This window comes from Malaclemys terrapin, chromosome 13, assembly GCF_027887155.1.
Source record: "Malaclemys terrapin pileata isolate rMalTer1 chromosome 13, rMalTer1.hap1, whole genome shotgun sequence".
Lineage (NCBI taxonomy): Eukaryota > Metazoa > Chordata > Testudines > Emydidae > Malaclemys > Malaclemys terrapin.
The window spans coordinates 728,966-752,228 of record NC_071517.1 but is presented as its reverse complement, the minus strand read 5'-3'; the positions used below and the strand labels follow the sequence as shown (position 1 = coordinate 752,228).

The 23,263-nt window shown below is 48.7% G+C and overlaps 1 protein-coding gene across 1 annotated transcript; it reads right to left on the bottom strand.

The window, feature by feature from the left end:
* Positions 1-1,678: 1,678 nt before the first annotated feature.
* P4HB (prolyl 4-hydroxylase subunit beta) lies at positions 1,679-13,926 on the bottom strand. Its single transcript, XM_054047149.1, has 11 exons — positions 13,697-13,926; positions 13,358-13,564; positions 11,634-11,767; positions 11,071-11,208; positions 7,345-7,449; positions 6,939-7,064; positions 6,304-6,504; positions 5,454-5,574; positions 4,318-4,499; positions 3,759-3,845; positions 1,679-2,760 (listed from the first exon to the last, which is right to left on the bottom strand). Exons 1-11 carry the CDS (start codon positions 13,863-13,865, stop codon positions 2,680-2,682), a joined length of 1,551 nt encoding a protein of 516 aa, XP_053903124.1. The 5' UTR covers positions 13,866-13,926; the 3' UTR covers positions 1,679-2,679.
* Between the last annotated feature and the right edge of the window lie 9,337 nt (positions 13,927-23,263).

Sequence of the window (23,263 nt, the reverse complement as noted above, 5' to 3'; positions counted from 1 at the left end):
ATTGTCATCACTGCTGGTGCTCAGCTGAGATTCTCCCCCAGACCCACACCCATTTGTTAGTTAGACTCTAGGCTCTTTAGGGCAGAGACTCAGGCTTAGGAGTGATCCCCTCAGATCAGATTTGGGGAGGGGGTGGGGGAGGAGACAGCTCACACCACTGGATCAGTTGTCCAGGCTCATGCCTCTCCTCAGACAGCAACCACTAAAGAGCTCAGTTTTGTTTGTGTCAGACAAACCCAGGTGTAAAGGGCTCAGGCCATGTACCCAGCTGCAAAATGGATTTTCCGGAGGTGGTAACCAGCCAAAAAGCCTTTGCAAAGTAACTATCTTAAAAGCCTCTTCCCCCTCTCCCCCTGCCAGAGCATGCAAAGCAGCTGCTTCCACAAAGGGAAAAGGTATCTGTGACCAGCTTTCCTCTGGGGTAGCAGAGCTGTGATCAGACTCCCTCTGGTTCCCTTTGCAGGATGGAGCCCAAGCAGCAGGGCCAGCAGATGGGGAACACCCCAGCATGCACCTCCTTGGGAAGTTGTAGCACTGTCACGTTACATGCTTAAAGAAAATAACCTTGGAGACCAAAGTCCTCCACCTAACCCCACAACCAGCAAAGCAAGGTGCAAACTGCCCCAAGCAGGCCTTGTGACTCAGGTAGAAAGACCCACCTTACAGAGGAACCCTCCTCCCTCCTGTGACCCAGAATATTTGTTTACAAGAATATTTCTGGTGGTCAGTAGCTAGCTTGGTAATAGCAGGGAGGCTCAGTGGGCTCATGTGACCCTGAGCAGCATAGCAACAAACACCAAGCTCTCTGAATGCAGGTTCCTGGGATTAACTTTGAGGGTAATGTCTCTAGAACAGTTGCTTTCAGCCAGTGGCATCTGGGATTGATTGGTACCTCAAGCATCCAAATTCAGCCCACCAGCTGGCAATACAGTTTTTTGTCTTAGTAGGCAGCTACCCCACAAGTGCAGGCAGGCTTAGGCAGGATATTAGAGGTCCTGGCACAAGATGGCTGAAATACTATTTCTATTCCAACTGCACCCAGAGGCTGCTCTCAGGAGCAAGGGACATTTTCCCTAGTTGCTTCCACTCAGACCTAGGGCAGTCCAGACGTTTCACTTCCAACAGCCAGGTACCCTTGTAGAGGACAGGTGCCATCAACTACTGTGGGGCAGGTGAACAAAGTGGACTCTGGCTTCCAAGTATATGGTATTGCCCCAGCACTGGTCTGCAAGGAGACAAGGCCATGAGCCTTTGGGCCAAGCATATGTTTGGGTCTAAAACCATCACAATGTCTGGCTGGACAGTTGAAGGCAAGCTGGCATGACCATTGCAGAAATGTATTTTAGTGATCTTTTTTAATGATCTGACTCAATGCTCCTCTCACTAACCTCTGGCATTGCTCACCATGGCAATGATTCAACAAGGCACAAGTCCTTGGCTCCTCTACAGCACTGCATGTTTCAAGTGGAGGGTCAAGATCACTCTTTTAGAGACAGGGAAAAGAAGGTTAAGGGATTTTATCCCAATCACCAAGTCAGCTGCAGGACTCAGGAGTTCCTGGCTCCTTCCCCCACATTCAGACCCCCCCAGTCTCTCTTGCAGAATTGCAGCTGGAGATCAGGAAACAGGCTGATTAAATGTCAAACCTAGAGCTCATTTTAGAGTCAAAGACACAGGATAGTATTAAAATCTCAACTTTATTTGGCCAACAAGTTCAGTTCCAACATTGTGATGAATGCTTAGAACAAGCCTGATTTCGCTCAGACTTTCACAGCACTCCTGTTCCCAAGTCCCCCTCCCTACAACCCAGTAATCAGAAGTGTCCTGTTTGCTGCATTCTATCAGGCCCCCATACCACCTTGTCTGCCCAGGAAACCCATTCACAAAAAAAAAATGCACAGAAAAGGATTGAGGAACAGAGCCTTGTTTGATCAGAGAGATGGTGGCAATGCCACTAGGTCCTGTCTACACAGGTGAGCCAGCAGTTGGTGCTTCCCTCCCCAGAGCCTACCACAGCCAATGCTGGCAAAATGCTCTACCCTTCCCCATCTTTGGAACAGTCATCTCCATTCATCTTTCAAAGCAAAAGGCAAATGAGACCTTCAGCCACACAATGTGTTAAAGGGGAAACATTGGCCCACTCCCCCGCCCCTGGGACCCCTGAAGTCAGGGTAGTGGTTTTCCCCACACTGAAGGATGGCAATTCCAGGGAAGAACAGCTGAGACAACAATGGTTAGGGCACTGCCAGGTGGAGAGTAGTTATGGCCTTTAGATTTAGAAGAGAGAAAACTAAGCTTTCCTAGGAGGCATTACTGGTGAGGCTCTGAAATGTCAGGCAATGAGACTCTTCCTGCCACTTCACAGCCCACTTCTACCCAAAAGAACAGAACACTTGGAACAAATCCATGTACAAAAAAGTACATCACAATAAAAAAAATAAGAGGCCCAGGTGCCTGGGCAGCTACCTAGCGACAGATCCCTTTTCAGAACTGAAAAGTAAGAGGAGACAGTCAAGTGTACAGACAAGTTAGGATGAAGTGTTACTTTAAACCAATCCCTGCATTTCCAGCCAACACTCCTAGTTTAAATCCGAATGGGTTTCTGGACTCGCTAGGCCCTGTGACAGGGCAGCCAGTGTAGTGTCTGCTCTTTGGGATATGCAGATTCGAGTCTCCTCTTTACAGTTCATCTTTGTGGATCTTCTGGTCCTCTTCACCTTCCTCAAGATCAATCTCATCAGCCTCCAAGTCCTCCAGATCCTGCGTTTAAATACAACATTTGTCAACAGCTACTGGCTCTGATCCGGCACAACGCAGACAGGACCCTGGAGCCCCGGCAGATTTAGGCACAGCAATCTCCTACCCCACTCACTCCAGTCCATGCTCTGCTCCACCTGGCATGTCAATGGCAACACATTACTCTGGCCATTCAGGGAACTCAAACTCATTTGAGATCAGTGTTAAAAAAAATCCCAGAGTCACATAGAAGCCAGTAGTTGGAGAACAATGGACAGGGGGCCCTGAAGGCAGAAGGAAGTGCTGAATCATGACACTGCATATACAGTACAGACTGCTCACGTTACTAGGGATTGGATAGGAGAATCGGAATGCAGTGACCACAGCTAATTACAAGAGACCAGCACCTCTCCCTTCAGAACATGAGCCCGTTAAAGTGAACAAAGAGAAACTGGATTTAGGAATAATAGCGCACAGGCTGGCAGGAAGGGGAGCAGCCTCACTCCAGAAGCAGAAAGGGCACTACCACCTGGTGATAGGCTGTCCTGCCACCATGGTGGGCCTAAGAGCAAAGGCAGCAATCTCACATGGGTCTAGAACCACGGACACAGCTGGCCAAGGCAGAGAGGGATTTCTATGGAGAGGAAAAGATCTTGAACCAAGCATGGGCCTTGAGCATTCAAGCAGCCTCACTGTGGTGACCAGAGATGGGAAAGTCAGGGCCTATATGGATTTAGCAGATTGTGAATTGAGGGAATCACTATTCATGTGTTCATGCCTCACAGCCTGACAGTCCCGGCCAGCAGCAGCCCATCAGACTGCAGTGGCCAGCCAGACTTCCAGCTTTTCAGGGATTTGTTTAGTGTCTCCATGCCCACAGAGCATCTATCCTGCTGGGAAGAACCAGAAGTGGCTCTAGAAGCAAGGACCTATTGTAGGGGTTAAAATCCTAATGCTGCTACTGACTCTACACACTTTGCAAGCACTGCAGACTAAGGCTCCCCAATGAATGGGCAACTCACCTCTTCATCCCCAGCACCATCCTGGCCTCCACTTTCCAGGAACTTCTGGAAGCCTTCTAGCGTCCTCTCCCCATTGTAGTCTATGACCTGCAGGGGAAAAGCCAGGAGAGATGCTGGTTAACCCAGAGTCAAGCCCTTGGTGGAAACAGTTCTCTTTCTGAACAGCAGTTTTCAAAAATGCCAAGCAAGAGGAAATGTAAAATCCTCCTTCACCCACGAGATGAAGGAGCAGCTCAGCCACTAGACCGCCGAGATCGCTGTGAGAAGACGACAGCCTGCAGATGAGCACTGTCCTCGGCTGCACTTTGCCCAGCCCCATCTAGCCCAGCCCCGTGTCTTCCCAGCCTGTCTCCCTCACCCTCCTGCAACTCAGCCCATCCCCCAAAGGCCCACCAAAGCCATTTGGAAGGTGCCAAACCAACCTTCTCAAACCTAAAAGCACATCTCCCAAATGGGTGCTAAAGCCCCAGGCACACAAGAGCAGAAAGAGGCTCTAAAGTTCTCTCCCTTGCTAGAGATGAGCCACACACAAGTCCCTGGAATTCAGCAGCCTGCGTACATTTTTGCCAGGGCCTGCGGGGAAGAACTTGAGTGTGGGAAAACTGTGGACTTTCACTGCCTCCACTTCGTTAGCTGTTGAGTCCATCTTGGCAATGACAATGTTCTCATGGTCCTTGTAAGTCTCTCCCAGTTTGTCCCAGATAGGAGCCAATTGTTTGCAGTGACCACACCAGGGAGCATCTGTAAATTAAAAGGCAACATGAAGCTTGGAAGCCACCCAACAGACAAGGGGAAGGGCTAGGCCCTCCACTCTGAGGCTTGCTAGACTAGTCCAAGTGCTGCAGTAAAGGAGAATCTCCCCTTCACGTGTTCCTCTTTCAGGTCAGCCAGCTCCTGGGGGAAGGGGTCATTAAAAAGGAATCATTCAAAAAGGGACAGAATATCTTATTGCTCTTCTATAAATCCATGGTATGCCCACATCTTGAAAACTGCGTACAGATGTGGTCTCATCTCAAAAAATATATACTGGCATTAGAAAAGGTTCAGAGAAGGGCAACTAAAATGATTAGGGGTTTGGAACAGGTCCCATATGAGGAGAGATTAAAGAGGCTAAGACTTTCCAGCTTGGAAAAGAGGAGACGAAGGGGGGATATGATAGAGGTATATAAAATCCTGAATGGTGTGGAGAAAGTGAATAAGGTAAAGATATTTACTCGTTCCCATAATATAAGAACTAGGGGCCACCAAATGAAATTAATGGGCAGCAGGTTTAAAACAAATAAAAGGAAATTCTTCACACATTGCAGTCAACCTGTGGAACTCCTTGCCTGAGGAGGTTGTGAAGGCTAGGACTAGAACAGGGTTTAAAACAAGAACTAGATAAATTCATGGAGGTTAAGTCCATTAATGGCTATTAGCCAGAATGGGTAAGGAATGGTGTCCCTAGCCTCTGTCTGTCTGAGGGTGGAGATGGATGGCAGGAGAGCGATCACTTGATCATTGCCTGTTAGGTTCATTCCCTCTGGGGCAACCTGGTATTGGCCACTGTTGGTAGACAGGATACTGGGCTGGATGGACCTTTGGTCTGAACCAGTCTGGCCGTTCTTACGTTCTTAAGGTGGTTCCTCCCCATATACCATTCCCAACTGGGCTGCTTTCCTGCCATTTGTTATTCAGCACGCTCAAAATACTCACAGAACTCCACAAACACATTCTTGGTCTCATCAAAAGCAATGTCTTCGAAGTTCTTTCCAACCAGAACTCTGACAGGCTGTTTGTCCCAGTCATCAGGCAAATCTTGGCTCATTAGGTGGGGCTGGAATTGGAGAACAGGGACTGAACCAGCATGCATATAGCAATGTGGAATGTGCAGGAAAAATCATGCTCCCAGGAAAACCTCACTTCTCGCAGACTGTGGAACAGATCAGCCATGGGCTATAAGCAGTCAGCTGAGTCAGTCATTTCCTCCTCCTCTCATGGAGAATCCCCCACCCTCTAACCTGGGCCTTTCTGAACTACTGGTGCCCCTGCATGGGAAAGGCTGCAGCGGAGTTCTTCAGAGAAGAAGTTTGTTCACTCCAAGTGTGAATTACTGAGGAAGTCATTCCCAAAGTCACATTGGAACAGAGCTCCATTTGAAATTGCCACTGTGCTAGGCTATGCATAGCTACCTCGATCTTCAGATTAAGACTGAGGATTCCCACCATGAGCAAGAGCCTACAAAGTTCTCAGCTGGCTGAGAAAACAGGAGTAGCAGCTGGATATGCACCACCAGGGCATTTGAAGTGCAGAGACAGGAACCCCCTGTTTTATTGTGGGTGCCTTCAGATGCTGATAAAGTAGTTATTTCTGTGCTGGCACCATGCACACTGGCTCTGCCCTTTGGATGTCTCAGCATGCAGCTCACTAGGTACTATGCCATTAATATACTACAAAGCTAATTTGAAAGGACTCGCCCCATGTGACCTGTATAAGATCTCACATGAACTCTTAGAGCAGGGATCACTCCCACATCTCTGCTTAGATCAGGGTCCAAACCCGTTACCTTGACTTTGCCCTCCAGGAACTGGTCGCAGAACTCCTTGATCTTCTCTGCTGTCAGTTCATCTGAGTCAGGTTTGTATTTAGTCATTTCTTCCTCCAGAGTGATGAGGCGCACAGCTGGGCACTCCTCCTTCTTTAGGCCAAAGAACTCCAGGATCCTCTGGTTGTCGCTATGGTCACTGTCTATGAAGATGAACAGGATCTTTGGAGAAAGTCAATGTAGATATTAAAGCCATGAATGATTCCTAAGGTAGCGACTCTGCTATAAAGTCACTAAGCCAGCTAGACTGCTGGCTTCCATACCCCCTTGAGCCCATGGCAGAACATGGCCCATTTTATTCTAGTACAAATACTGGAGCTGCAGTAGCTGAAGCAATGTGCATGAAGACAAACACCTTAGCGTGCCACAAGTTACATTAGAAGGCTGCCTTACACCAGTCTGAAGGAAAAATCAAGAGTCAAGCTGCCACTCTACACCCTCCTCAATGAGGTCTATACATAGCAGCAAGTGACTATGGCACCTGGCTATTGGGAGAGCCATATACAGAAAGAAGGAGATTGAGGGAGCTGTAAGAAATCAATGCTACTCAATGCCCTGCATGGGCTAGGAGTGACTGCCCTTCTCCAGCTCCTCACCTTTCCTTTGAAGTTCCCAGCTGCTGTCTTGAAGTTGTCTAGTTTCCCTTGATAGTCAGCAACACTCTTTGGCAGGAACAGCAGGATGTGAGTCTTGATCTCTCCTCCAAAGATCTTAGGAGCAGTCTAGGAGAAATACAACAAACTCCACATTAGGAGGACAAATAAACCCAGTGTCAGAGCCCCATGGGCTTTTCTGCACTGATGATGCCAAGGGAGTCACCAAGAATGCAAGTGCCACTTGGAGGTGCAAACTTATCCCTGGCTCCCTCTTGTATCTCCTGCTTCATCTAGGCACGGTAGGTTCCAGGCCAAGAGTAAAGAGCAGCATAGCTTCCCATCCCATAGTCTTAGGGGCTCAGAACGTGTGTGACTGGAGAGCAGATGGTGGACTGGAAGGCCGTACCTGTTCAGTGAACTCAATGACCAGAGGCAGCTGGTTAGACTTGATGAAGTTCAGCAAGTTCTCTTTTGTAAGATCACCTTCAAAGTTGTTGCGACCTTCATCAAACTGGGGAGACAAAGGGGTTATTTTCTTAAGGGTTAAAGTTAATGCCTACGTGCACAGAGACACTTACTGCCTTGGCATGCAGAGAGATGAGCAAGTGCAGCACATTCCAAATAACAAACTTCATACAGAAACATCCCAATAAAGAACCAAGGCCTGGCAGGGGCCAGCCCAACTGCATGGTTCTGCCACCTACTGGCTAGCTGGAAATCTGCTTCCTCACACTGCAAGCAAGAAACAAAATACTCCGATTTAATCCATGATGTAATCTAAACCAAAGCTCTCATTCTACTGAGAAGGGAGACCTGAAGTTCCCCAGACAGTAAGCTGAGCAGCAATGGAGAGGACACTGAACCTGCTCTTGGCGCAATTCTGCAAGAATACAAAAGGATTCGGAAGACATGCCTTGGAGGGGGACTTCTAATTTAACAGCTGCTTCGCAGCATTCTAGGCAGTGTTAAACTACAGCAAATCCCAGAGTCATAGTGACGGGGCAAGGGCAGCACTCTGCACACGCAGGTCTGAGTTGAAGCACATACATTAGCCAATAAACAGCTATTAGAAAGGAGCTGGTGTCAGGCAGCAAAGCCCACTACGCAGCTGTTTACTCAACCCACTGAGGATGTGTCACCCTCTACTGTTAGTGACACAAGAACAGAGATTGGAGGAGAAGATGCAGCCAAGTCCCATTTTCTATTACACCATCACCTATTATTGTCCTTGATTCTCAGAACCTTCCCAGGCAGCCTGAAGAGGGGAACAGCAGAGGAGCATCAAGGTTAAAAAACAGGATGTGCAAGCAAGAACACAAGAACTGCCATACTGGGTCAGACCAAAGGTCCATCTAGCCCAGTATTTGGTCTTCTGACAGTGGCCAATGCCAGGTGCCCCAGAGGGAATGAACAGAACAGGGAATCAAGTGATTCATCCCGTTGCCCGTTCCCAGCTTTTGGCAAACAGAGGCTAGGGACACCATCCCTGCCCATCCTGGCTAATAGCCATTGATGGACTTATCCTCCATGAATTTATCTAGTTTTTTGAACCCCGTTATGGTCTTGGCCTTCACAACATCCTCTGGCAAGGAGTTCCACAGGTTGACTGGGCACTGTGTGAAGAAATACTGTTTTTGTTTTTTTTAAACCTGCTGCCTATTAATTTCATTTGGTAACCCCTAGTTTTGTGCTCTGAGAAGGAGTAAACATTTCCTTATTTACTTTCTCCACATCGGTCACAATTTTATAGACCTCAATCATGTTCCCTCCTTAGTTGTCTCTTCCACAAGCTGAAAAGTCCCAGTCTTATTAATCTCTCCTCATATGAAAGCTGTTCCGTACCCAAAGTCATTTTTGTTGCCCTTTTCTGAACCTTTTTCAATTCTTTTTTTTTTTTTTGGTGAGATGGGGCGACCACATCTGCATGCAATATCATGGGGGTGCAGCAGCAAGATGGTGGAATAAAGGAATACAAAATGGTAGTACTGAACTGAGACTCTACAGCTGAGAAGCTGAACAAGAGAATGCTGGTGTTTAAGATTACATGCAAGCTGGATGACTTCTCTAAGGGTAACTAGTCCTGCTCCTTAACATCCTCAAAAGGCTTGTTTAAAATGCAACATTCAAATCCAGACAAGCCACACAAGGAGAGTGAAGGGTGACCAGCTGGTAAGCCCTTTTCCCAAACTAGACTAGAACTGCCTTTGGAAGGCATTTCCCCACTGACACTAATGGCAGGAGCCACCAAAAATGGATCCTTCAGGGGCTTCAGTCAAAATAAGATCCTAGGCCCTCGGACTTCACTGAATAATTAAACTGATAAGGGAAGTCTCATGACCTGGTCTCTGTAGCATCCATATGAGCCCGCAAAGCCTTTGAGATCTGCCAGAGGAATAGCAGTGTGAGGAGACAAAGCTCTTGGGAACCAATGTAAGACTGTCACTGAAAACTCTGCTCCTTTAAGTAATGTTGCATTTAGTTGTCCTGTCTCCAGCAGCAACTATTGTGCTCACAAAGACAGCAAAGGAAAGTCAGGGAGGAACAGGTCACTCAAGACATGCTCATTAAGAGTTAGCACAAGGAACAAATCAAACAAATGCCTTTCTGTTCCACCAGCTTCTAAAGCAAAAGCACTTCCTACACAGATAACTCTGGAGTTTATAAACCAGGGTCAATAGCGACAGTGGTGAAAAAAAACAAGTCCTTCACTCAGAGGGACCTGCTCACTTGAGTGCAGGTCTTCGCTCCTGACACCCTTGTCAGATAAACTGTAAAATCCTCTACAAAGATATTTCAACCAATATGAGCAGCAGCAGAAATAAACGGTGTGAAGATTCCATATAAAAACAACCAGCCATCACAGACACCCTCTGGCATACAGCGAAAGCAGCATTCCCTAAGGGCAGGGTACAACTGGAATAGCCTCAGAGAACCAGAGAGGGATCCTACAAGCTTTAAAAGAAACCGCTGCTGGAATAACTATTTGCTTTCCACAGACAAGTGCTGCATCTTCAACAATTCTAATGTGAGCCTCTAGACTCTGAGTCTGGTATAAGTATAACAGCTTTAGGAGCTGCAGTTCAACTATTGAGACAACTTTGGAGCCTTTTAATTTACAGGAAGAAAAGTGGATGAGAGTACAGCCTGGTTAAATGGAATTAACCCAAAGCAGCTTTCTGCCCTGCCTCTCAGTGCATGTCACGATGCACTAGCGTCACCAGCTCTTCTCCCAGGGAGCTTGAGCGTCCCATCTCCCCAACCCTCCTCCTCAGCTCTGTTCCCCATGTAGGCTGAAGGGTAACAAACTATTTTAATTGGCTGGAGGCATCAGCCACATCACATCTTCCAATTCTGCAGATCTTGCCAAAACCATGACTCCTTAGTGCACCCTGCCTCTGCCACAAGAACTTGCAAACCCCCCTCCTAATCAACCGTGCTATAACCCCCAGGTGGCTAAACCTGCACCCAGCTAGTGGGCATGTCAGACAGCTGAGCCCACTAGGAGGACAAGGATGCGCATATTAAAGGATGCTTCAGCTAAAACAAGAGCAAGCTGAGAATGGCATGGCAGTAGGATCCTGGATGCTGTTGTACAACAACTCTTAGAGGCAGAAGGCGGCAACAGTAATGAACTCCATAAATACTGGAGTTCACAGCGAACATTAACTTAACAGCAGCCAGAAACCAGAAACAACGAAAAGGCAGAAGCTAAAGGTAACTCAGGGCTCATATCCAGTGAGTTCCAGGAATATGTGCAAGACACCACTAAAAGATTCCCTGTCCAGCAGGGAGGAAGCATTGTCAATCATCTGAACAGGGGAGCTACAATTTCAAATCTGAAATATAGGCAATTTATGGGCGTAGAACCTGAAACTAATTATACTGAATCTTCCAGAGAGTTTGGAGTTTTACAACATTTTCTGATTTAAAAAAATAAAAAAGTTTTCCTCCCAACTGCTGTGGAAGATCCACGAACAGGGATATTAACTATACCGGGGAAAGTGTGAAAGTTACTCTACATAGAGTACTGTTAAATGATCCAAGTTCAGACATCTTAAATGGTCACCTGGAACATTAATAGGTAGAGAAATTCAGATTAAGCATGGCATATGTTCTTTGAACCACTCCTTACCTTCTTAAAAAGGACAACACCGTCTTTGCTGAGCTGGTATTTGGAGAAGACATCACTGCTGGAAGAGATCCCAAAAGGAATGTCATCAATGGACTCTGCTGCCAGCAAGAATTGCTTGGCAGCCTCTGACTCCACATCCTGGGAAAGAAGAAAAAAGGTGTTTTATATTGCATGTCAGTTTGAGGGGTCCAGTGAATACTGAATACTCAGCAAAACAGGACAGGGAATGTTGGGCAACAGCTGTGCTTGATTTTGCAAGCTCCCAGAGTTGCAGCAGGCAGAAAATCTGCAGCAGACATGCCGTGTGCCCTTCTGAGATCTAAACCCAAACAGCAACAGAGGGGCCTGTGGTACCTTTAAGACTAACAGAAGTATTGGGAGCATAAGCTTTCGTGGTAAGAACCTCACTTCAGATGCAAGTGAAGAAGTGAGGTTCTTACCCACGAAAGCTTATGCTCCCAGTACTTCTGTTAGTCTTAAAGGCGCCACAGGACCCTCTGTTGCTTTTTACAGATTCAGGCTACCCCTCTGATACAAGACACCATGCAAAACCCAAACACTACCTTGAAGAGCCCAATCACACTGACTTCACTGGAATCCACCAGTGCCTCAGCTGCAGCAGCATCGGCCAGGGTAGTGGCAGCTGGACCAGTGCGTTTCTTCAGCCAGTTTACAATATCATCAGCTTCTCTGCCAGCTACATCGGAAAGACAAGAAAGTTCAGTGTTCATCCTTACTTTTACAGACCAAGGCACGAGCATGTGTCCTGACTCTAGGGACATTACAGAGCACCTGATCTGGTGTGTGAGGAACAAGTGGTCCATTCACCCTCCAGCCCCAATCTTCTCTACTTTTCTTTTCACCTTCCATCAGAGCGGATTCCTGGAGTAAGCAAAGCCCTGCACCCACCTGGAGGTACTAAGTAGTCCAAGGCATTCTGTGTAGCACTAAAACCCACCCATAGCACCCTGAACCAAGGTACAAGGATTCTCTGGAATCCACTCCTTTCACATACTGTTTCAGTCACCAGGCTAGCCCAAGCACATTTAGACTTTGACCAATGTTATCAGCACTGCAGACCTCCTGAAGGATTCTGGGATTTTCATACTGAAAAACCATCAGTATTTCTCATTCTTTGTTTTAGCACCCTGAGATGTTTTTGCCCTCAAAAGAATCTAAATGTTTTGGAACTTACTACAGCCGTTGAGAGCCTTTATTTTAATCAGGTTGACCAAAAACATTCCCTCACCAAGATGGACTTTTACATTTAGCATTCATAGCAACTGCCCCAAGTAGTTTGATTCCAGCTTTGTGCATCACTATATAATCATTACAAACTGAGCTTTAAGCATACTGCTTTCCTAACACTAAACTCTAGGAGCCCATAGAGGAAGGAACCACATTGGACATGATCATATATACCCTGGCTTGGATGCACTGCTCAAGTATCTGAAGACGTGAGGTTCTTACCCACAAAAGCGTATGCTCCCAATACGTCTGTTAGTCTTAAAGGTGCCACAGGACCCTCTGTTGCTCTTTGCTTAAGTATAGACTCAGCATTTTTAGGGATGAGAAATGCACAGCCTCAAGTGACACAACCTACACTGGGACTTCTACTCTCTAGCACTGTAGAATTTATGGCTTCTTTTATCTTTTATTTAATGTCTTAGGGAACTTGCTCTAGGGTGTCTCCAAACTTATTCCTCTAACATTTCCCCACAGAATGGCACCAAAGGACTCACCTTAACATATGGAAGAAATACTGAATGACTAGACAATGAAGACTACAATTCTGTTTTCAGAGAACCCCTCACCTCAGCCCTGCTCTGTTACCAGACGCTACTTTTTCCACCAGCAGTAATACACCCCCATACACAAGTTTTGTAAACTTCTCTTTTGGAAGAGATCTACTCCTCCTCCTCCTCCTCCGGAGTTTGTTCTGGACACACTTAATACAGTCCAGTCGCAGTCTCACTCCTCCTGACCATGGCGATGCATAGCACAACACCCAGGACAAAGAAACATCAGCTCATTCCGTTCTGACATAACCCACGTCTCTTTACTGCGGAATCGGTGCATGAAACAGACGAAGAACAAGAACCCGGCGTGCTCAGCCCAACCTGCCCACTGGGGGTCAGAGGCGGATCCACTTGGGGGTTAGTCTCGATTCGGAGTATTTACAACCACAAGAAGTCCGACCGAACCCATCTCAGGGCTGCCCCGCGACCCCGCAAACCCTGCAGAGGCCCGGCCCGGCCGCCGGGCCAGGGCAGCGCCCGCGGCTCACCTGTGTACTCCCGGGGGGAAGATTGGTCTCCATTTTTGAAGAATTTGATCGTGGGGTAGCCGCGCACCCCGAACTGCTGGGCCAGCTCGGACTCCTCCGTAGCATCCACCTTGGCCAGCCGGATCTCGGAGCCGGCCGCCTTCAGCGCGGCTGCGGCCTTGGCGTACTCCGGGGCCAGCGCTTTGCAGTGGCCGCACCACGGGGCGTCTGCAAGGCAAGGGCCGGGACAGGCTCAGGGACAGGCTCAGGCCGGCGCTGCGCTGCGCTCCCCCACGAGCGCCCGGCCCGGATCGGCCCCGCCCGCCCCGCCCGGACCCCCCGCAGCCGCCCCGCACTCACAGAACTCCACCAGCAGGTGCTTGTGGGCCGCCAGCGCGCGCTCGAAGGAGGCCGCGCGCAGCACCAGCACCCCGTCCTCCTCCTCGGCGTCCGCCTGGGCGCGCGCCAGGCCCAGGCCCAGCAGCGCCAGGCCCAGCAGCGGCGGCACCAGGGCGCTCAGCAGCTTCATGGCGGCGGCGGAGACGGGCCGGGAACAGGCTGCGGCAGAGACGGCGGCAGGAGGAAAGTCCCCCACACCCGCCTCCCTCTTATAAACCCGCCCCTCCCCGCCACGGCCGCTCCTTATTGGCTGAGCCCGTCGCCCTCGCCTTCCTCTCCCATTGGCTTGGCCCAGCGCCCGGGACTCTCTTCGTTTTCTATTTGCTAATCGGGTCGCCACGCCCCTTTCCGACTCCCTCTGAATGGCTACTGCCTCACTTCTTTTTTAGCATCCTGTAATTGGTCGCTTCGCCCGCTCTGTCACCTGCGATTGGTCAACGCCACCGCCTCAGGCTCTCAGCGACCGGATCTGATTGGTGGTCAGACCAGACCCGCCCCTCGCCGTTCTCCTCTTGAACGTGGCACTCGGGCAGCCCCTCCCGCATAGGGCGGTTGCTGGGCACGCGCTCTGAGGGACGGGGGAACTCGTTCGTGTTGGATTCTGACTGGGCCGCGTTTGCGAGGGCCACCTTCTGACCCGGAAGGGCGGGGAATCTCTTCCGGGGCAGGGAGGGGCGCGGGGCTTGCCGGTAGTTGTTGCTGCGCGGGGTGCCGGCAGGGCGCGGCGCTGCGCCCGGAGCCCGCGGGTTCGCGAAGGAGGCGGCCGAGGTCTCCCCGCTGTCCGGCCTTAGGGCGGGAGGCTGGGCCCGGCCCGCGCCACGACTCCCAGCCAGAGGTGCCGGGGGGTCCCTTGTTCGGCGCCTCCCGCGGAGCTTCCCCCCGCGCCCAGGGCCGAGCAGCGCCAGGGCCCCGGGACCAGCGCCCAGGGCCGAGCAGCGCCAGGGCCCCGGGACCAGCGCCCAGGGCCGAGCAGCGCCAGGGCCCCGGGACCAGCGCCTCGCCCGGGCGGCTGAGAACTGGCCCCTTGTTCCCGGTTCCGCTGCAGCCCGCTCCGGGCCTCGCAATCCCAGCAGAGCGGCCCCCGCCCTCGCCAGGGCCTGTAGCCGCCTGGCCTGGCCTTCGATCAACAGCTCCCGCCCCAGCGCCTGCAGCCGTCAGGGGGGTGCTGGAAATGCCCCATAGTGTCGTGCCCAGAGTCAGGACAGGAATAAAAAGCAACACCGATATCCTTGGTGAAAGAAGGTCCCTGAGTGTTCACCCAGCCCCACAGATAGATGCAGTGGGGCCTGCTCCCGTGTTCCGTAATGGGCTTAGTTGTGTTTGCAATAGCTAATGAGCTTTCCAACCTAGTGCTCTGCTAATATCCGCTACATTCCTAGTCCTATGAGCTCCAAGCAGCACTGCTAGCTCAAATTCTAGCCTGTGGGAGCTTCTTCAGAGCACTGTCCTGTCAGGGATATAGGAACTGCCCTAATGGATCAGACCTGTGGTCCATCTAGTCCAGTTCCCTGTGGCCAGTGCCAGAGCCTTCAGAGGAAGGTGCAAGAAATCCTAGAATAGGAAGATGTGGGATAATCTGCCTTCCTCCCCATGAAACTCTCATTCAGATCTTTAATAATGAGATTGTTTAAACCCTGAAAGATGAAGTTTTATAGTCCTCCAAATATTCTTTAGCATTAGTTATTACTTTGGAGAGTTGTTTTATCCACATAAGCATCCCATCCCTCTTGGACTCTTGCTAAATTCTAAGCCCCAACAACATCCAGTGGTAGAGAGTTCTAATTATCCAATGCATGAAGAAGTATTTCCTTTCACCCGTTTGCCATTTTTCAGTTTCATGGGCTGTCCTTTGTTATTGTTAGGAGACAGGGAGAACAGAAGCTCCCAATCGCTCTTCTCCAGAGCATTCATTATTTTATAGATGTTATCATGTCTTTTCTTATTCATCTCCTTTCCTAAGGTAAATGAGCCCAGTCTTTTCGGTCTCTCTTCATATGATTTTTTTCCATGCTCTAGTCATTCTCTATTCTATAGAGGTTCTTATATCATGTTCATCACTGCAGTATCTGAGTGCCTTTCAGTAGTGTATTAAACAATGCGACTACGCATCTGTCATATGGTGTTGGTTCTCTCACCTTCTCTCCCCCAGGGAGGGGATATATGCAGTAGAATGTCTTGTTTTGGCAGGGTTTTAGGGTTTTTTTTATTATTTATTTAAATATACCTGTTGCTATGTGTTTGTGTTAGAGAAGACAAGGTAAAAGAAATGAGCCTTGCACTTGGAGCAGAAGGTGGCAAGGTTTGTGATGGTCTAAGTTCCTGGAGGAGTTAATTCTACAGACTGGGACTGGCCCCCAAGAAAGTGCTGTCTCCTCCACAGACAAACTTTACTCTTATTGTAGAGAGTTCCATTGTGCCTAAGGACCAGTTGACCATGGTCTTTGTTCCAGAGCTCAGGAAATCTTTGAGATACCCTGGGCCCAGGCCACTGAATACCTTGGAGATCAGGACCAAGACCTTGAATTTGATTTGAAATGCTATGGGAAGCCAATGTAGAAAGCAGAGGCCAGGTCTGGTGTGTTTGCAGTAGTCTGTGGTGGCTGAGGAGATACGCAGTAGTTTCTGTACAGGTTGGAGTTTCCTAAATGCTGAAGGCTTCATTCCCTGGTATAGTTCAGCCAACAGGTCACAAAGTCGTGAATAACTGAAGCCAGGTCATTGTCCGCTAGGATGGGATAGAGCCTCCTTGCCAACCCAAGATGGCAGAAAGCATTACTCATGGCTGTTACTGTGAGATCTCTGCATCAGCAAGGAATCCAAGAATATTTCTAAGCTATGGATCTAATGGAATAATTGTGGACGTAAACCTTGAACCAAAGGGGATTGTGCCACTTTTCATGAACTTTTCCCCAGCCCCCCTAATTCTACAGTAGCCTTTTTGAGATGAGATGGCCAGTGCTGCACAGTCCAAATGAGAACATAGCACTGATTTACATAATGGCACTATAATATTTTCCATATTCATCTCTATTCCATTCCTTCTGCAGCCTAACACCTTTGCTATTTTGACTGCAACTGCACACTGAACAGAGGCCTTAACTTAGCAGCCTACAGTGCTGCCCAAGTCCCTTTTATAAACTGATGCTCTGAGTTTAGACCCCTGCAATGTGTTGGAGTAGTGCATGTTTTTCCCTCCAGTGTGCAGTACTTCGCATTTACCATAATTGAACAGAATGTTGCCCATTTACCTAGCTTAAAATTTTTCCTACCTCACGCTCACCCCCCTTTCCAGATAATTTAAATACAATCAACAACACTGGGCCTAGCAAAGATTCTTGAGATCCTGCTGTTAACTTTTTGCTAAGATTAAAATTGATCATTTAATGCTCTTTGCTTCCTCTTAGTTTTTGATCTATGATGCTACTTTGCCTCTCTCACCACGATGACTTAGTTTCTTTAGTAGCCACTTGTGATGGACCTTGTCAAAGGCTTTTGAAAGTCTAAATAAATGTTGTCAACCTTTATTTGCTACTCTTGACACATTCAAATAATTCTAATTAGCCAGACCTGTTTTTCTGCTGCAGAAACCATGCTGGCTATACCCCATCATATGATTCATAGATATTAAGATTGGAAGGGACCATTAGGTCATCTTCCCTGGCTTTCTGTATAATGACACCCATATTCCAAGTGTTTTGTTCTATTTTTAATAATTTCAACCCATTTACTAGATATGGATGTAAGGCTTTCCTGGTCTTTCATTCCCTAAAAAAAGAACAGGAGTACTTGTGGCACCTTAGAGACTAACAAATTTATTAGAGCATAAGCTTTCGTGGACTACAGCCCACTTCTTAGAAGTGGGCTGTAGTCCACGAAAGCTTATGCTCTAATAAATTTGTTAGTCTCTAAGGTGCCACAAGTACTCCTGTTCTTCTTTTTGCGGATACAGACTAACACGGCTGTTACTCTGAAACTTTTCATTCCCTAGATCACCTCTAGAGACTTTGTTTAAATAGAGGTATAACATTTGCTACTCTCCAATCCTCTGGTACTGTAGATGTTTTTAATGAGATATTGCATATTTTTGCTGGCAGTTCATCTTCTGCATACTGCAGCTCTCTGAGAACTTTGGGATGTACATCTGGGCCTGGGGATTTATTTTTTTAAATTATCACTTTGTTCCAGCACCTCTTTTAGCACGTCAGGCTGAAACGCCTTCATTTTCAGTAACAGAAAACAGCATGGTATTTCCCTACCAGCTGCTGCAAGGAAGACTGTTGCAAAGAAATAATGTAGCTTCTCAGCCAAAATTCTTACTCCTTTAATCCCTGTGGATCCAGCAGACCCGCCAATTCTTTTACAGCCTTCTTACTTCTGAGATACATCAAGAATTTTTTGTGGTTAGTTTTGATACTTTCAGCTGTTTGCTCTTGGAATTCCATTGTCACCCTCCAAATTTCCCTCTCATACATCCCCTGCTGTAGTTTTCCTCCTGTTTTTGGCTTCACTGGGGTCAGATTTCCAAATGTGTAAGGATCTCTGTTTGGCTCAAGTAATCTTTTGAACCTTGCCCTTCACCAGGCTGCCTGCCTTCCTGCTTCCCTTTTTGTTCAGCAGCATGTAAGTAGCATCTAGACCACTTCTAAGAAGTGAATTTCTCCATTTGACACTGTTGAGTGCAATAACAGAAATTCAGTTGAACTCGGGGGCAGAACAGGAAGGGTTTTCTGTAGCAATACAGGCTGCCTTGATGGGACGGTGTTCATGCAACGTTGGTGAGGTGTGAATACGAGTCCCATAAGAATGAGGAGGGAAGGAGTTTGCGTGCACAGCAATGCTGCTCCTCGCCCCCACGCTGCCTTGCACTCTGTCATGCTTACTGCTAACTAAGATGCCTAGATGTATGTCGTGCAGTGAAAGGGTGAGTGATCCCCTGTAGTGCTGCAAAGTGGGGTTGGACTGCACCCTGGGCTGATGGATCGAATGCAAACTCCCAATGGCTTGGCAATGCTGAGGGAATGGCATGAGCAGGAGCTTAAGCTCAGAAGAACTGCAATGGACCTCTGCAGGCCACAACAAGTTCCTCTGTGACAGCCCCAGGCCTCTTAAAGGCACCCTGTCAATTTTAAATTGACTACTTTTCAAAAATTCCAGTTTCTGAGAGCCACAGAGCCCCTCCCCCCTTACTCGTGTAGCTGGGACTCATTTGTTTCTGCTCCCTGCTGGTGGGGCTGATGTCTCTAGGATTGAGTCCAGTGGTTCAAGGGACATGGCTAAGCTGACTCTCCCTGAGGTGCTGAGAGACGCACAAAGGAAACAAACAAACAGAGCAAAGGGATTCTTTTTAGCCCAGCATCTCTCAGGTCAAGTGCCCCAAGGAGTGGCTAGTAACCAGCCTAGGCTCAAATATCGGGGGTAGCCGTGTCAGTCCGTATCCACAAAAACAACGAGGAGTCCGGTGGCACCTTAAAGACTAACAGATTTATTTGGGCCTAAGCTTTTGTGGGTAAAAAATCCCACTTCAGATTAAATTCTTCAGCCTAGGCGCAGCACTTTCATACGATGGAGGTTGCTATGTAGACTAGACGCTGGTTTAAGTGGTGCACTTAATGGAATGAACATTCAAGGAGGAAGGACAGGAACAAACACGTCTGTTCTATCCCCAAGAGGAAGGCAGGATGGGGCAAGGGAAGACTGGAAGAGGAGAGGGGGCAGCATAGCCTGGTTTGGGCACAAAGCTCAGTATTTCTCCAGGGCTCAGCTACGCTTTCCGGCTGAATACTTATTTAGGGTGTTAGTTCTCCCTGTGGCAGTCACAAAGCTGGCCCATCTAGCTATGCAAACAGGTTTCTCTTTATATGCAGGGTGTGTTTGTGAGAGAGGAGGCGTGGGTTAGACTTGGTACCTCTGGGACACGTCCCAGACACTCACCAAATGCCACCTCATTCTAAACCAGCTGAAGAAAAGTTTAGGTCAAAGTCCTGCCCAACTGTTGAGGGGGCAGTGAGCCAGCACTGCCAGACCTGCTGCCACCATTCCAAGAGGAGCCAGGTCCTTCCTATGGGAGCAAGGGGACCCAGGCCCACCTACTAGCTTTGGCATTTTAAAATATAGCTTTTTCATTGTTTTCTTTTAAACTAGCAGTGGCCCCCAGGATTCTCACATAGTCCAAGGGGTGCATGTTAGCCAACCTTAAGTGCACAGGGCTTCTCAGGTTTAAAGATGGGAGGAGGGTTGTAGAGGGCAGACTTGTTTGGAAGCCGAGGGGGAAGAGTTTTGACAGTCATTAAGGTCCCAGTCCCCAACTCCACAGAAACAACAGACACTCCTCAAGAGCCCATTGAAAGGGCCCCTCTCCCAGTTGGCAGGAAGTAAATCAGCAGGGAGAGGAAAGCTCCAAGAAGATGTGGATGGGAACAAAACATTTTGATAGTGACGAAAGTGTCCTGTCAGAACACACAGTGTAGCATCTGTTGGCTGAGCTCTTTGCAGCTCTCCATTTTCTCCACAAGCTCCTGTGTGGCTTCCCAGCCCCCTCTATTTCAGGGACTTCCTGCAACTTCACCCTGCTGCCAGGGGCGCCATGTGCTCCCAATTCCTCTGACACTGGGTACTCCATTCTTCATCCTTGCCAGGGGGGTGTACACATGCCCCAGGCCAGGGTTCTCCATTCTCCCTTCATGCCTCCTCCACCTTAACCTCTCAGGATAGGACAGGAAGCAATGGGCTTAAATTGCAGCAAGGGAGATTTAGGTTGGACATTAGGAAACACTTCCTAACTGTTGGGGTGGTTAAGCACTGGCATAAATTGCCTAGGGAGGTTGTGTAATCATCATTGAGGGTAGTTAAGAGCAGGTTGGACAAACACCTGTCAGGAATGGTCTAGATAATACTTAGTCCTGCCTGGAGTGCAGGGGACTGAACTAAATGACGCCTCGAGGTCCCTTCCGCTTCTATGATCATTATTTCTTTTCTTTCTGTCTGGGAGAAGTTGGTCCAATAAATCTATTATCTCCCAGACAAGGGGAGCAAGGTAAGTCATTCAACATTTTAAATTGAGTCTTGGGGATTGTGATGCTGGAAGATGTCAGGGGTGGTCATCAACCTGTTTTTTAATCTACTGCCCTCAGAGAGGTGGTTGAAGGTGCTGAGTTTGCTAACCAGATGCCAGAGAGTCTAGGGGGTCTCCCATTTCCCCTTCCAGCTGTCACCAGAGGCTGGAGTTTTACATAGTGATGCCTAGAACATTTTGTGGAGTTTTTGAGGGGATCTGCTGCAGCGTCCAAAAGCCATGATGTTACAGACAAATGCCAACAAGTTGAAGATAGGACCTCTTGTTCCTCCACCAACAAAATACAACAACGGGGAAGGGAGAGAGGCAGGGGCCTGAACTAATCACCATAGCAGGACTGCAACCCCTTTATAGTTTCACTCCATTCAGAAGCCAAGCCCCTTGCACTTGGCAGGAGTAGTAGCTGCTTCCTGGAGGGGTCAATGCTGGCAGCACTGATAAGTGAGCCAGGACAGGCAGTCACTGAGGAGCAGCCCTGCTGCAGCAACCCAAACAAACCAGGCAGAGCCCGACACCTCCCTCACACCCCATTTAGGAAGCCCCATGGCACAGCTACCATCCTCTAGCAATGGCGACTAGGAGGGACACAGGTCCCTCAGAGCCTAGCAAGCCCCACACCTGGCACTCAGCACTTGCAATTACCACCTTCACTGTGGGAAATCCCAGTTTCTGGGAGGGTGGAAGCATCAGCAGTTTGTTTCCTGATTGTGCAAACCTGAGCCATTTCAACACGGGGCTGCTTCCTTTGTTCTGGGTGGACGTGGCCCTAGCTGTTAGGCAGCCTCAACCCTCAGAGCCTGAGACATCAGCCAGTGCTTAGGAAGGAGCTGGCTGGCTGCAATTGGGGGAACTGCCCAGGCCTCTGCTTTGCCACGGCCGTAGACACAATGGAACAGAAGGAGAGGGGATTTATTGCCACCTTGCTCATAGGAGCAGCAAAGCCAATTCTCAGGAGAACACGAGCACAGATAAGGGCCACTTATCTCTACAACCAATGCAGAAGATGCTGCCAACAAACACTGGCACTATTGTTCAGCGGGAGCAGCAGTTGATCTTCTTTGGTTTGCTTTGTGTTCTCTTGTATTTAATTAAGGAACAGGTGATTTACAAACAGCCCCAGCAGCTAGCCTTCTTTCGAGCTTCCAATTGTTTTCATGCACGTAGTTGCAGACTTGCTACTATCCCTGTTCTTCAGCTGGAGACAGGCGCGACCTGGGTCAATGGCAGTCTTAGTCCTGAGGGCGAGACGACTCCCTGCCGCCCCCAGGCCCAGCAGACTTAAAGGGGAAGGGAAGTCAAGTCACAAAAATTAACACTTACGGTGCCAACCATCAACCTCTTCAGCAACTGCGTGTTCTGGTCCCCAGGAGCGCAGCACTCCTGTGGGCCTTACCCAGGCCTTCACTCCAGCCACAGACACTTCTCATGTCTCAAATCACAGTACATCTGGCAAGGCCATTGCCTTATTTGTTTAAAGCCCCTAGTACATTACAGCACTTTGGAAGTCATCACTGGAACATAGACAGAGCCAGGAATTAAATTGTACAAAATTCCTTAATCCCAGCAAACATTACAGAACCCAAATGAAGTTAATGCAGCAATTAAGCTCCCTGGCACTCCCTTGAAGCAAATCTCACAGGAGTCAAAGAAGGTGTTTTTAATTATAGACCAGAATCAATCATGCAAAGCAACATGCACACAAGCCCCACTGCACTTCATGCCTGCCCATTGCTATGTCTGGTGCTCAGCAGGAAGTCTGCACACATGGCTTATAGCTCAGAGCAGTGTGGTTATACACCAAGCCAATCTGAGCAAGAACCTACATCCCACCTGGAAACCCCTTTATGACAACTAGCTACACAGCAGAGCTGCCATCTCTGCACACATGGACCCCAGGAGAGGCAATGGAGGGGCAGTTCCTAGTTTGCATCCCCATCCCTTCCTGGTTCTGTTTCCACAGGTGTCCTCTCTCAGCGTCAGGCTCAGGTCATGCATTCAGGGGCCCCACTGGTGGAGAGTTTGAGGGCTTGAGATTATATTAACACCCTAGTCCGATGAGAGGCACCTCTGCTTGAGTGAGCATGAGCTCTCTCTTCCATTGCACTGGCTGGATCCAGAGGATATCGCCAGTTCACACAGGTTCACTGGAGCACCTATTGCAACAGCTCCAGGGCCATGCCCTGCTGAGTGGCTGCTAAGTGACTAAACCACTTTCTTACTATACAACTTTCCTCCCACTTCTTCCTTGCTGAGACCCCATCCTACCAGCCCTGATTCTAAAGACTTTCACAGATTATTAAGCTGTTACGCTATGGATAATTAAACTACTTCCACAGGTAGCTAGGGGAGCTGCTGTGCATTAGGAAGGTTGGAATCAGGTGTGAGCCCAGCATTCTTCATTCTGACCTGCCTGGTATCAGAGGAAGGGCCCCAGAGATTCTTTAAATGCAGAGAGT